A 13,702-nucleotide genomic window follows, 5' to 3' on the forward strand; every position below is an offset into this window, starting at 1 on the left:
GCAAAATCTTGGAATCAGCCAGGCAGCTTTCAAAAAGTGTAAGTGTGTGCTTCAGAGGACGGTGTTTAGCAACCTTTCAAGGAAGCGCGTGTGCATGGGTTTGTGTGTGCACATGCTCACACGATCATTGTCTTCATTGTGGTGCTTCGAAACTCCCTGGAATACCATTATTATCCAGTATGCCTATTGATGTGGCTTGAATGGATATGTGGGCTAAATATCTGAAATATTTTTGATTGGCATTAGCATTCCCAGTAAACTCCATATCTGATGAACTCACAATAATGCAGAAGAGATTTAGACCAACTGCATGGTTGCCTGTCCACTTTAAAGTATCTCTCGGGTTGTTCTGTGTGTCCGTGTTGTAGCACAACATGTCTGTGAAGTGATTTTTTTTGTACTACAAGGCCTAACCAATTTTAAGGTGAACATACAGAGATTCCTTTTGAAAGGGTTCAACCGGTTTCCTTTTGTGGATAGTCAAAAACTAGGTTGCATATTCTGGCTGAAATATTTTTGCAGTCCCTATAAAGTTGACGGGCTGTTTTCGTCTTGCGAGATTGTTTAAAATTGTGCGATCAGAGACTTTTGGTAGTTCATCCTGAAGGTGTGTGATGAGTCCCGATTCACTTGATGCCCTGCCAAAATAAAGGTAAAAATATTAGGAGATCATAGTGGTGTATATAAAGATATATTGCTGCAAGTCTTATGCTAAATTAAATTTGTAAGTATTGTGTTTTTTTTAAATTTCTTATGAAAAGAATAAACTCACGTTTCTAAGATGAGTCAAGGATGGTTCCTTCCATCAGTGTTGTGTCTGAGACCATTTTAAAATAAGAGTCGTTCTGGATCCAGCACATAACCCACAAAGGACATTTTTACAGTTGACTTTTTTTAGGTAAAGGATTTTTTTTTTTTTGGGTCCTTGCCATAGAACATTCTGATCTCTAAAAATCATCTGTTTAGATATGTTTTCTTAATAGACTTTCTCTCTACCTCCCTCTTTAATTTATTCTAGGATAGATTTGCTGAGTGTGGCTCATCTAGTAGTTGATCAGGTGTCCTCTGGAGCTTACAACTAGACAAAAATATCCTTTGCTCAGCCCTGTCTGGTCATAAGTACAGGAAGTCCTCGACTTATGACAGTTCATTTAGTGACCGTTCAAAGTTACAACGGCACTGAAAAAAGTGACTTATGAGCGTTTTTCCCACTTACGACCATTGCAGCAGCTCCATGGGCACGTGATCAAAATTCAGACGCTTGGCAACTGACTCATATTTACGACGGTTACAGCGTCCTGGGGTCACGTGATCCCCTTTTGCGACCTTTTGACAAGCAAAGTCAATGGGGGAAACCAGATCCACTTAGCAACCGTCTTGCTAACTTAAAAACTGCAGTGATTCACTTAACAGAATACTGTAGTCTACATAAATGTTCCACATTGATGGCAATTCTATTGTGGCTCCCAAGTCTTCAGTAAATTTTTTTTTTTTGGAAAATATAAAATGAACTCTCCAAGCCATCATTTATAAAATGAGAGCGAATCCCAATGATATGAGTTAAAAAAAGGAGATCTACATTCTTCTAAGCACCCAATAAGTTGAAAAACAAAAAAAACCCAAAATGCTTTGAGTAATCTTTTGAAAGGGATTTAAAGTGACCCATTTGGAGGAGATAAGTTCACAAAAATAAGCATCAACCTGGAGAAGCTCCTGTCCAAACTAACTTCCCAGATTCTAGAACGATAACCTCCGTGCCAGATTTTCTTTGTGGATCTTCGTGGGAGTGAAATTCTTGGGTGGGCACCCATTTTGAAGGGGAGCTAAAGCAGCTGAGAATTGGTCTAAAAATATTCCTGGCCTTTCTGCACTATAAATACACCTCACTTTGCTTTTTTTTTTTAAGTGAATTGCATCTGTGATAGCTCTCACAGGAGTCATTTGCTGAAGCCCTGATCTTTAATGATGGGAGACTCCCACAAAAGAGGTTTTGGGAGATTTTTCTACTCCAGTCCCATCAAAACAACGTTTCCCTGCTTGTAATATGTGAGAAAAGGGCTTGACACATTTGTTTGATCTGTCCTCGCATCTGCATCCCTGCCAAAAAACTTAATTTTCCAGGAATTCGTCTCTAACTTGACTCTGGCGAAAAGTTTAAAGAAGATATGTTCAATTCAGCTCATGACTCCATGGGCACAATCCGTTTTCTTAGCAGTCATAGGAATGTCTGTATTTCTTTGTACTTTTCTGCTTTCTTGTTTGCATTGATTCTGATTTTCTTTTTTTCATATTTCCATGGCTAGTTTCAGTCTTAGCCTTCTTTGGTGGACTCTTCTCCAAGAACTAACTAAGCCTGGATCCTGCTTAAACTTTTCTGTATCTAATTAATTTGTTCAGTGTCATTCAGCACTTTTCCCAAATTGCCATCGCTAAAATAACAAGGTAGATTTATGTATCAAATCACCAAGTTGATAGACAAAGGTTACACCTCAATTCAGACTCTTCCACCATCCCTCCCAGTAGGACTGCATCGCCTCCCTTCGCGAGCCAGTTTGCTTTGTTTTGATAGGAACTGTAATCCCAACATTTGGAATTTGGTTGGTGTTAGATTTGTGGGACAGCATCTGGCAACTTGAATCCTATAATCAATACGGCTATTTTAAAACCTCAAATTAAGTTACTGAGTTTAAGCTTTAAACGGCAAAGTGAGTTTTCTGTATCGCTCCAATCTCAGATTGAGTTGATCCTCAAAAGCTAAACAGGGTTAGAATTCATGCTTGGAAAGGCACGTTCAGAAAATCCCAGATACATGGGGACGTCGAAAGCAATAGGAAGCCTCTTTGATAAGAATGGTCAAGGAAATCGATGTCGTATCTTTAGAAGCTGAGCTGTGCTTAACATACCTACTTTTATTTAGAATAGTTCAGGCATCTGGTGTCACAGTCTATGCTCTCCAAAAGCTGAGATAATCATGCAGACGCTTGTGATAATGTGCACGAGACACTTGCTTGTTTTTCTAAATTAGGCATGCAGCCTGAGTTACCCTAGCACAAAAATACACCAAATTTAAAACAGAACTTTGCATTGAACTGTGTGGTCCAACGTGATGGAGGTCAACAGGAAAGGTTTCTCTGTATTTGTCTGTTTAAATGAGCAAGAACAAAGTTATTCTTTGGAAAAAGGGAACAATGCAATATTTGTTGTTAATTGCGAAGTCGTGTCCGACCCATTGTGACCCCATGGACAACATTCCTCCAGGTCTTCCTGTCCTCTACCATCTTCTGGAGTCCATTTAAGTTCACACCTACTGCTTCAGTGACTCCATCCAGCCATCTCATTCTCTGTCGTCCCCTTCTTCTATTGCCCTCAATCGTTCCCAGCATTAGGCCCTTTTCCAGTGAGTCCTTCCTTCTCATTAGGTGGCCAAAGTATTTGAGTTTCAACTTCAGGATCTGGCCTTCTAAAGAGCAGTCGGGGTTGGTCTCTTCTAGGACTGACCGGTTTGAACGCCTTGCGGTCCAGGGACTCGCAGGAGTCTTCTCCAGCACCATAGTTCAAAGGCCTCCATTCTTTGGCGCTCAGCCTTTCTTATGGTCCAACTTTCACAGCCATACATTGCAACTGGGAAAACCAATGCAACATACAGATCCCTAATATCAAATGCATTGGATTGCAGAATGTACTATTCTATCACGCCCCCTATAGGACATGAGCTGCACCTACAGACGTCAACATGGACCAGCTTTTTGGGGAATAACATTTCCCCAACTTTTGGCACTGACGGCGAAAATTGCATATTAATGAAAGCTACCCATTCAGATGCTTTTAGGTGTGTGGCAGACTTGAGAACAACCTGGCCAACTCATACCTGGACTGTGATTCAGGGCTTGCTGTGTGGTAGATCCGTTAGTCTCATGAATCCTACTAACAACCATAAATTGGTTAGCTGACTTCTAAATCCTTATTTTAGTTTGCTGTTTGCTCTCTCAGGCAGTGCAAATGCCTCACTGGGAAGGGGAAGACTGGACGGCTTTGGAGATAAATGAAAAAGCACAAAAGGGTTTTGAAAAGTCAGAGAGCAAGGACGGGAGGAAGGACCACGTGATGCACCTGCCAGGTATACCCAGCCCTAGATTGTACCTGGTTTCCTCATGTTTTTTGTGGCCCTCCCAACTCTAAAGGATGGAAGATGGTGCCATGCTCTTTTGTAGGCAAATCTGTGCAAAAATGATGGCGTAAACTCTTAAGTATGGCCTTACTGCTTCTAGAGACACTTTGAGTGAGATAATCAACTTCTCCCCATTCATGCAATTGTTAGTAACTTTCTTTCTAGATTTCTTTCTTATATTTCCTCACCACTTCCTCCATCTTCTTTCTTCACTCAACTTATGAAGGAGGAACAACATCTTTGCTTATCATATTGATCTTTGCTTATCTCATTTTCTTTTTCATTGTTTACTTTATTGTTTTATTATTTTACTTATTTTGTTTTTCTTTCCTTCCTTCCTTTCCTCCTTTCTTATCCATCTCCTTCCTTTCTTCCTTTCCTCCTTCGTTATCCATCTCCTTCCTTCCTTCTTTTCTTCCTTCTTTCCCTTCCTTCCTTCATTCATTCCTTCTTTACATTTTCTTTCTTTTTATTGCTGTAAGCTGCCTGGAATAGCTCCACGATGAGATAGGAGGCAAATAAATTTAACAAAGAAATATTCAGAAGATTTGGACCCTCTGTCTGAGTATCTGTGCAGAAGCTGTAGGAAAAGGGATGTGGCAGAAGATCTGAGAAAGACAATATTATATGGGGCAGATGTTCTCATTTCTTTCCCATTTTCTGGTTTGAAAATGTTTCTCTTCATATAGGACTATAAAACAATGTCTTCGGGAAGCCTTAGTCTTCTCCATAGCTCAGCTCCGCCTCATGACATTATCAACTCTCATCTTCCTGGTTGCCTTCACAAGTTCACCCTACGGTCACTTTGATGCCATTTCACAATACCACAAAGTCTGAAAAAGCCTCCGTTTCCGAGCTAAGTGTGGTTTCCTTAGCTACATCAAGAGCAGTTGTGCCCTGAAGACACCTCCAAGCTATTTATGGGAGTGAAGCCTCTTCTTATCCCCCCCCCCCAAAGGGATAGGCTATTTTATAACTGCTTTGGAAGCACAGTGGTCAAAAGAGAATCCTATAAAAAGTGTGTGTGACAGAATATAGATTTTATTCATTTTGGTCAGTGTGAAAAAAACAATAGGAGGAAAAAAGTAAAGAAGAGAGAGGACCATACCTGTAAGATCAAGTGTACAAACATGGACAGAGTAAACAGAGTAAAATAAGTGAAACTGGAATACACATCTGTTTGCACCGGTTCTCAACCTTGGCAACTTTAAGACTTGTGGACTTCAACTCCCAGAAGTCCTCAGCCAGCAAAAAATTCTGGGAGTTGAAGTCCACAAGTCTTAAACTTGCCAAGGTTGAGAACCCCTGTAAAAGTTAAACTTCTTGAGTAAAATCTATCTAAATCTCAAAGGGGAAGCCCAAATAAACAAGCAGATCTGACTTTTTGTTTTTTCTGCCCTTGAATATCTTCTTGCTGTGCCTAATTTAGTTTGCCCGTTATCAATTCTAAGTGCTGATAAAGCCTCTTCTGTTTTCCTGATAAAATTCTCTGGCCAGTTTTAAAACCACTCCGGAATCATCTGGAGAGGATCCAAGAATACCTTTCCTGGGATGGGGGGTTGGTGGTGAGCAGTTGGTTTTGCATTTCCCAATCGTGCTTTTACAACTGCTCAGTTTAGTCGCAAGCCTTGGGTTGCAAGTGTTTAATGCGTGGGCATGCAAACTGCACTAAATCATAACATTTGTTTGTTTAATATGGGTGGTTCTCAATTTAAAACCATTTGTTTAATGACCCTTCCAAGTTACAACAGTATTGAAAACATGACTTAACATTTGTCCTTGCACTTACCACCTCCCCAAAGTCAGATAATCAAATGTTGGGCACTTGGGCATTGGCGTGTATTTATGATAGTTGCCATGTCCCTGGGTCATGTAATGTAGATTTACAAAGCCCTAGTAAGACCACACCTGGAATACTGCAGCCAATTTGGGTCACCTTATCACAAAAAAGATGTGGAGAGTTTGGAAAAAAAATTCAGAGAAGAGCAACTAAGATGATCCAAGGCCTGGAGACCAAAACCTATGAAGAATGGCTGCAGGACTTGGGTTTGGCTAGTCTAAAGAAAAGAAGAAACAAGGGAGACATCATAGCAGTATTCCAGTATCTGAGGGGCTGCCACAAGGCAGAGGGGGTCAGGTTGTTCACCAGAGCACCAGAGGGCAGGACGAGAAACAGTGGTTGGAAACTGACCAAGGAGAGACGCAACCTGGAATTAAGGAGAAACTTCCTGGCAGTGAGGACAATCCACCAGTGGAACAGCTTGCCACCAGAAATCCGTTGCTTCTTGTCCTGCCTTCAGGTGCTTTGGAGAACAGCTTGACCCTCTTCTTTGCAACCTTCCTACTGCATCCCCTTTTGGCCCTCTTAAAAACCGGGGAGGGGGGGGTCTAAGATCCCAGGCTAAATGCCCCCCTCCCTCCGGTGTAGCCAGCAAGTCCCGGGGCCCTAACCTGACCCACACCTGGCCAACCGGCCCCGCGAGGAAGCCTGGAGGGCGGCGGGCGCCGGCTTGGCGAACCCGAGAGGCGGGCTGCCTCTCCAGCGTCTCCGAGGCGCGAGCGGGCGGGGGTCTCTCCCAGAATGGAAGCTGCTCAACCGGCGGGGCTAAAATTAGCGCGGCTCGGCCCGGCGCAGCTGTCCCGTCCCGTCTTGTGTCGCCTCTGGCCTGGCCGCCCTCGACGGCTCTGCGCTCGGGCCGGCCGGCCGGCCAGGCAGCGGGGCGGGGGGCGCGGGGGGCCAGGCGAGCGCTCGTCCGAGCCGGTCCCGGCCACCTCACAGAGGCCGGGCTGCGACACAGCCGGGCCGGCCGTCGGTGGCTCCCCCGGGAGACGCTCCGTCGGGGGACACGGCGACCCGTCCGCCGGGCAACACCAGCTCGTGAGTATCGCCTGCCGTCGGGCGGGCCGGGGGCTCCTCTCCAGCCTCCCCTCCGCCCGACCAGCGGGGGGGGGCTTCTGCTCGACCCGGAGGGCGCGGGGGATTCACACGTGCGCGCCTCCGGACTGTCAGGTTCCGAGCTGGGTTTGGGCTGCGATACCAGGAGACGCGTGGGTTGGAGGGCAGGGCTGGGCAGGGGGCTTAAAAGAGACCCCCCCCCCAAAAAACTGGCTGCACTGAAAAAGGGGAGCAGCAGCCTGGCTCAAACTATTGCACCCCCAACACGCAAGCCTTTGACGGCTTCACCCCACACCCTTGACCTGGGTTTTGAGTTTATCCGATTGTCTGGGCAAAGCAAGGGCAGGGGGCAGTTTTGGGGCACCCGGTCTCTAAAAGGTTTGCCATCACTGCCCTAGTGGACAATCACTTAGCTTCAGGATCCCTCTCACTCAAGATCCCTACTGCTTTGGGGCCAGATTTCACCCAACCTGTACTTGTGAGTTTGTTTTTTCTTGTTTACGTTTCCTCTGTTGTTCCTCCAAAAGTTTGAAGCAAGGACATTTACTGCTACACAACCTTTGGCTTCTGTTTTGTGCCTCAGGACATCCTTGGATGTTTTTCCATGTAGAGGTAGTCCTTGACTTATGGTCACAATTTGGACTAGAACTTCTGTTGCTAAGTTGGTTAAGTGAATTTCGCCCAATTTTATGATCTTTTTTTGTCGTGGTCATTAACCAAATCTCTGCAGTTATTAAGGGAAGTACATGAACATTAAGGGGATCCAGCTTCCCCCATTGACTTGCTTGTCAGAAACTGTCTGGGAAGGTTGCAAATGGGGATCACAAGACTCCAGAAGGCTGCAACCATCATCAGTTCTTGCAAGGATGCTGCAATGGTTGTAAATGCAAGGACTGGTTATGTTGTGTTTTTTCACTGCTTTCACAACTTTAGATTGTTGCTACAGTAGTGGCCAAAACTGTGGAAACCTTTTGGGAAAAGCATATTTTTGAGGTTTGATGGCTAATAACACCACTTTGTTTTGGAGTAGTACCATAAAATTATATATCAATGGAAAGATAATTTAACCAAGAATGTAATGCAATAAAGTTTGTTCAATTATCTGGAGTGTATTCTATGAAAAGTTATAGCCAAATAACCAGAAAAAGGAAGCACAACTTGCTTAGGTCGATCTCAGGTAGCTTTTCTTCATCGGATTGTAGCCAATGAGTATGAGTGTTTAGAGAGCCAATCAAGTGTCATCTTGTTTTGGCCATGAGCCAATCAGATCACAGTGGGATTCAGTGATTGATGTCATGTATTGAAGCTGAGAGGAGGACATTTGTCAGTGTGTTATGTGATCGCTATCCAGTTGGTTGGGTTTTTTGGTGTTCTTTCATCTAGTGAGCTTGTAAAATGTAATAAAATTAAAGTAATGGTGCAAAGAGTTGACTGGTCACCCAGAAAGCGATGTAAAATAGGCTACAGCTATAAAGAAATTAGAAGAAAAATTGTGGAAACTTAACCGAAGGTGACATTTCTACTGTACACTTTCCCCAAAAGGTTTCCACAATTTTGGCCACTACTGTAAATGAATGCAGGATCCAGTCTGGGTTGGTGGTCGGGACTAGAGGTTGAGTCTTCTGAACTTTCAAACACGTGCTGGAACCCATCCTCAGGGGACTTCTTCTAGCAGAATCTGTGCTTTGGGCTATTCTGTGTGTGGTATTTAACTGGTGCCTGTTGTGTGTGTGTCCCTTTTTAGTTGTTGATTAGAGTGTGGTTGACTGGCTATTAAGTTCATTGGCTGTTGTTTCTTTGTGCTGCCAAGCCCTCACCTCCTAAGTATTTGATAAGCTGGTGGTAAATGAACACTCCTGTTTGACTGAAGAGGGGTCCATTTCTCAGGCTTCCATCACTTCCTTGGCTGTTTTTGTACCTGCTCGTCTGACAATCTTAGTAGCTGCAAAATTGAATGTATGAAAATACTCTGGTATTTTCTTTATTTTGTAGGCAAATGCCAGGGAAGCCACCTGAAATACATTTATTTATTTATTCATTCATTCATCCAGGCTCTAGAACAGTGGTGGCGAACCTATGGCACGCGTGCCAGAGGTGGCACTCATAGCCCTCTCTGTGGGCACGTGCGCCATGCCCCAGAGATGGCAACCGTCCCTCTTCAACCAGCCTCCTGCTAACTCGCTGAGGTCCCACATGGCAGGATGCATCCCAGCATGGCTGGTTTCCCTCCTCTCCGTCCCATCCCTCCTGGCCTTGTATGCTCTTCTTTTCCCAGGCATGACCCACTGCATTGCCTCCTCAGTGGTTGGCTATCCGTCCAGCTCAGAGCGGCTTCTCTGAACTACTGGCGGCGGGCTGCAGAGCCCCAGAGTGCACCGGTCGAGGGGCCGGCAAGCTGTGGCTGATGACGGACACTGTCGGCCCCCATGCGTTCACTGGCCTCTGTGTGCAGGAGCGATGACGTCAGGCAGCAGCCACCCTGGCCCCTGCCTCGCCTTGCCCTGTGACAATGGCACCCCCGCCCTGCCTTGCCTTGCCTTACTCCACAGGATGAGCCTCCTGCCCACTGTCTCATCTGCCAGAGACCCCCTGGATCTCCCCCAACCCTGCTCAGCCCCCACAGGCATCCCTCCCCATGAGCACAACTTTGGCCACACCCACCCAGTCTGCCATGCCCACCGCAGCCATGCCCACCTAGTGGGCCACGCCCAACTGGCACATGGTGATAAATAAATGGGTTTTGGGTTGCAGTTTGAGCACTCGGTCTCTAAAATATTCGTCATCACTGCTCTAGAAAGTGCATTGTGTTTTTATGTAAATAGCATACGCTGGATTTGCTATGTGAACCAGCTGTGCCCCACCAAGAGATGCATTGACCCAGGTTGCAAATACTGCGTTTTATCCAAAATTGTTAACCCAGCCCCTGTCTGACTTCTAGCTTCCAGCACTGCACCATTCACGATGAAAGTCCCCCTCAAGAGACAGTTCAAGATGAGCCTGCTGGACATCACCAAGATGTTCTCCCTGTTCCAGCCCAGCGAAGATGAAGACGGGGACAGAGAAAGACAAGAGCTGAGTCTCGCCGTGTCCCAGGACAGCTACCAGCTGTTGGACCAACTGTTGCACCAAGAGAGATACAAACGGGTCATCAACAGTCGGAGTGGTTGGGGGGTGCCAGGCACTCCCCTGCGCCTAGCGGCCTCCAAGGGCCACGTCAGGTGTGTCAAGGTGCTCCTGGACCATGGAGCCGAAGTGGACAGCTTAGACGTCAAGGCACAGACACCTCTGTTCATTGCCGTCAACAACGGGCATCTTGACTGTGTGAAGGTCCTCTTAGAGGCAGGGGCCTGTCCTTCCGGGAGCATTCACAACAACTGCACCCCGCTGCTCACGGCAGCGCGAGAGGGAGCCCTCGCGATCCTGCAGGAGCTGCTGTCACACGGAGCAGAGCCTAACGTCAAACCCCGAATCCCGGAGTGGGCGACCAACTCCGTATCCTGCTGCGGACCTTTGTATTTGTCTGCCGTCTACGGTCATCTGGAGTGCTTCAAGACCCTCTTGCTGTACGGGGCTGAGCCCAACTACAACTGCTCGGATAGGAACATGATTGCCCGAATTAAACACCCCAAGACTCTCCTGGAAGTCTGCTTGAAGCACGGCTGCAGGACAGAGTTTGTCAAGCTCCTCGTTGATTTTGGTGCCAATGTCTACTTGCCTGGTATCACGTTGGAGAAGAGCTCAGCAAACCCTGAAGTGCTTGAGCTGTTGGCCAGAGAAAGAGGTGACTTGTGTGTGTGTGTTTTAAAAAAAATATTTAATGTAACACAAGGCTATGCAAATTATTAAAATCTCCCTCCTCTCTTCTCCCTTCCCTCTTCTCTCTTCTCCTCCCTTTTTCCTTCTCCCTTCTCCCTTCTCTCTTCTCCCTTCTCCCTTCTATCTTCTTCCTTCTCTCTTCTCCCTTCTCCTTCCTTCCTTCCTTCCTTCCTTCCTTCCTTCCTTCCTTCCTTCCTTCCTTCCTTCCTTTCTTCCTTCCTCTTTTCCTTTGAGGTTCCCTAAATGCTCTTCTAATCTTGGCAGTACCCCACTCTCGGCTCTTCTTCTTTTTTGCAGGGAAAATATATTCTTTTCTAGCTACCTTGGAGGATCCATGCTAGTCCCACATGATCTGATTTTTTTCCTTCCTTCCTTCCTTCCTTCCTTCCTTCCTTCCTTCCTTCCTTCCTTCCTTCCTTCCTTCCTTATTTATTTTATTTATTTATTTTATTTTTAAAATGTATAAGCCGCCCCACTCCCGAAGGACTCTGGGCGGCTAACAATAAAAAACACATAAAACATAACAAAACAACAATACAAAAACAATCATCCAGGAGTCAGGTTTTATAAACCCCAGGCCTGCCGGAAAAGCCAGGTCTTAAGTAGCTTACGGAAGACCAACAAGGTGGGAGTGGTCCTAATCTCCGGGGGGAGCTGATTCCAAAGCGTGGGCGCCATCACAGAGAAGGCCCTCCTCTGCGGCCCTGCCAAATGGCACTGCTTGGCCGACGGGGCCTGAAGGAGGCCCAGCCTGTGGGATCTAACCGGACGTAGGGAACTATGAGGTAATAGGCGGTCTCGCAAATAGCCTGGCCCTGAGCCATATAGGGCACCAAGAGCCATACAGGGCACCAAGAGCCATATAGGGCACCTTCCTTCCTTCCTTCCTTCCTTCCTTCCTTCCTTCCTTCCTTCCTTCCTTCCTTCCTTCCTTCCTTCCTTCCTTCCTTCCTTCCTTCCTTCCTTCCTTCCTTCCCCTTTCCACAGACTACCTATCACATTATTTGTTTCTGAAATAAGCAATGCTACACAATGTGCATAAAATGAGTACAAAACAGTCACCCAAAGCAAAAGTCACCCATGCACATATAGCTACCTCCACATTCACAACAACAGCATTCCTTATCCCTTTCCATATTTTTTTTGGGTGGGTTGCGCACAAAACGAGAAACTGGTGTTCTTTACAGCCTGGATGGAATTGACCAACCCTTTCTGAAAATTCTACCACAGGGTTTTGCATCAGTCCACAGCACAGGAGTAACAAAATTATGAACATTTGTCCCAACAATGCTTTTCAAAAGGCAGAAGCTTCTTGGATGAGAAGCGAAAAACCTTTTCAAGGAAAAAAAAGCAAGGAAGTCCAGTTGATGTTTTGGAAAAGCACCTTTGGGACAACCATGACCTGGATAATGGAGAATCCCCATAGACATTATGAATATTGGTTGCTCTGAATTCCAGGTGAATAAATTCTGGGCGTCCTGGGATGAATTTTAAGAGTTGGTAGAATAAGGGTGGTGCACAATTTTTTCTTGTTTCCCCTCTCCCCTCCAGTTCATCCTAGATCTTCCAATGTTCTCCATTTGTTGTTATTGTTGTTAGTTTCAAAGTCGTGTCCAACTCATCACGACCCCATGGACAACATTCCTTCAGGCCTTCCTGTCCTCTACCATCTTCTGGAGTCCATTGAAGCTCACGCCTCCTGCTTCAGTGACTCCATCCAGCCACCTCATTCTCTGTCATCCCCTTCTTCTCTTGCCCTCAATCTTCCAATGCTCTCCATGGTGACCCTTCTCCCCCTCCCTTTTCATCTCCAGTTTCTTTGATTATTTTGCATACTCCCCCCTCCAAGAAACCAATTCTGCCTGGAACAGCTCTATTTCAATCCATACCCAGAACAGAACAGCTAGATTTCATGCCGTGTGCAGATCAAAAACCACAAAGCATGTGTGTCTCTTTCTTCTTCATTTCTATGATGTGATGACCTTGAAGGCATAACAGGGAGTGAAATCTTTAGCAGTGTTAACTATGCAATGATGATTACCGCCTCACTCTCCTCCCGGTTCTCTCCTGCTCTTCCAGCATTCCCCAAATCCTTGATGACTCAGTGCAGACTGGCAATCAGAAGGTTTATGAAGCTGGAGAACCATCCCGAAGCCGTGGACCAACTGGACATCCCGCTAGTGCTGCTCAACTATCTCAAACACCAAGTGTAATGGAAGATCAATGCCGAATTGCCCAGGGTTACCAAGTACTGTAACTGGATAAGGAAAGAAAGAAAGACACTTCTAAGAATTGGAATGCAAGTGTGTGGCATGGTTGGCTTGGATGCATTTGATGGGGCAGGTGAAAAATAATGCGGTAGCTTAAACAGAGTTTCCCAATTTGGGGAATCTTAAGAAGCGTGGACTTCAACTCCCAGAATTCCCCCAGCCAGCATGCTTGCTGGGGGAATTCTGGGAGTTGAGGTCCACCATCTTAACACCAACTTTACATTAATATTGACCAACTAAAGCGGACAATATATAAGTGGGTTTTGCGTTGTGGTTTGGGCACTCGGTCTCTAAAAGGTTCGCCATCACTGTTCTAGTCCAACGCCCTGTTCTAGCAGGAGATCCCATATCGTTCTGGACAAATGGATGTCCAAGGTCTTCTGGAAAACCTCCGGTGATGGAAGCACCCACAACTTCTGGAAGCGAGCTGTTCTTTATTTATTTCTTTACTAGCTGTACCTGGCCACGCGTTGCTGTGGCTCAGTCTGGTTAAATGGAAAAGAAAGAAAAGAGAAAGCGCACGTAGCGTGTGTTGCTTTTACGTCCACAGAT

At 45.8% G+C, this 13,702-nt stretch overlaps 1 protein-coding gene across 2 annotated transcripts; it reads left to right on the forward strand.

Moving 5' to 3' along the window:
• The first annotated feature begins 6,823 nt into the window (after window positions 1-6,823).
• On the forward strand, window positions 6,824-13,160 carry ASB12 (ankyrin repeat and SOCS box containing 12). 2 transcript variants are annotated; one of them, XM_039356973.1, is made up of 3 exons: window positions 6,824-7,046; window positions 10,003-10,845; window positions 12,960-13,160. In XM_039356973.1, exons 2-3 carry the CDS (start codon window positions 10,026-10,028, stop codon window positions 13,091-13,093), a joined length of 954 nt encoding a protein of 317 aa, XP_039212907.1. In that variant the 5' UTR covers window positions 6,824-7,046; window positions 10,003-10,025; the 3' UTR covers window positions 13,094-13,160. The 2 variants fall into 2 exon arrangements, with proteins under 2 accessions (XP_039212907.1, XP_039212908.1); XM_039356974.1 differs by lacking the exon at window positions 6,824-7,046 and adding an exon at window positions 7,069-7,178.
• Window positions 13,161-13,702: the final 542 nt, after the last annotated feature.

The sequence above is a fragment of the Crotalus tigris genome, unplaced genomic scaffold, assembly GCF_016545835.1.
Source record: "Crotalus tigris isolate CLP2741 ecotype Arizona unplaced genomic scaffold, ASM1654583v1 scf7180000018848.268983, whole genome shotgun sequence".
NCBI classification, from domain to species: Eukaryota; Metazoa; Chordata; class Lepidosauria; order Squamata; family Viperidae; genus Crotalus; species Crotalus tigris.

Coding starts and splice junctions, on each gene's coding strand:
- ASB12 (XM_039356973.1), top strand. CDS start 10,026: ATGAAAGTCCCCCTCAAGAGACAGTTCAAGATGAGCCTGCTGGACATC. Junction 10,846..12,959: donor GCTGTTGGCCAGAGAAAGAG/GTGACTTGTGTG, acceptor CTGCTCTTCCAG/CATTCCCCAAATCCTTGATG.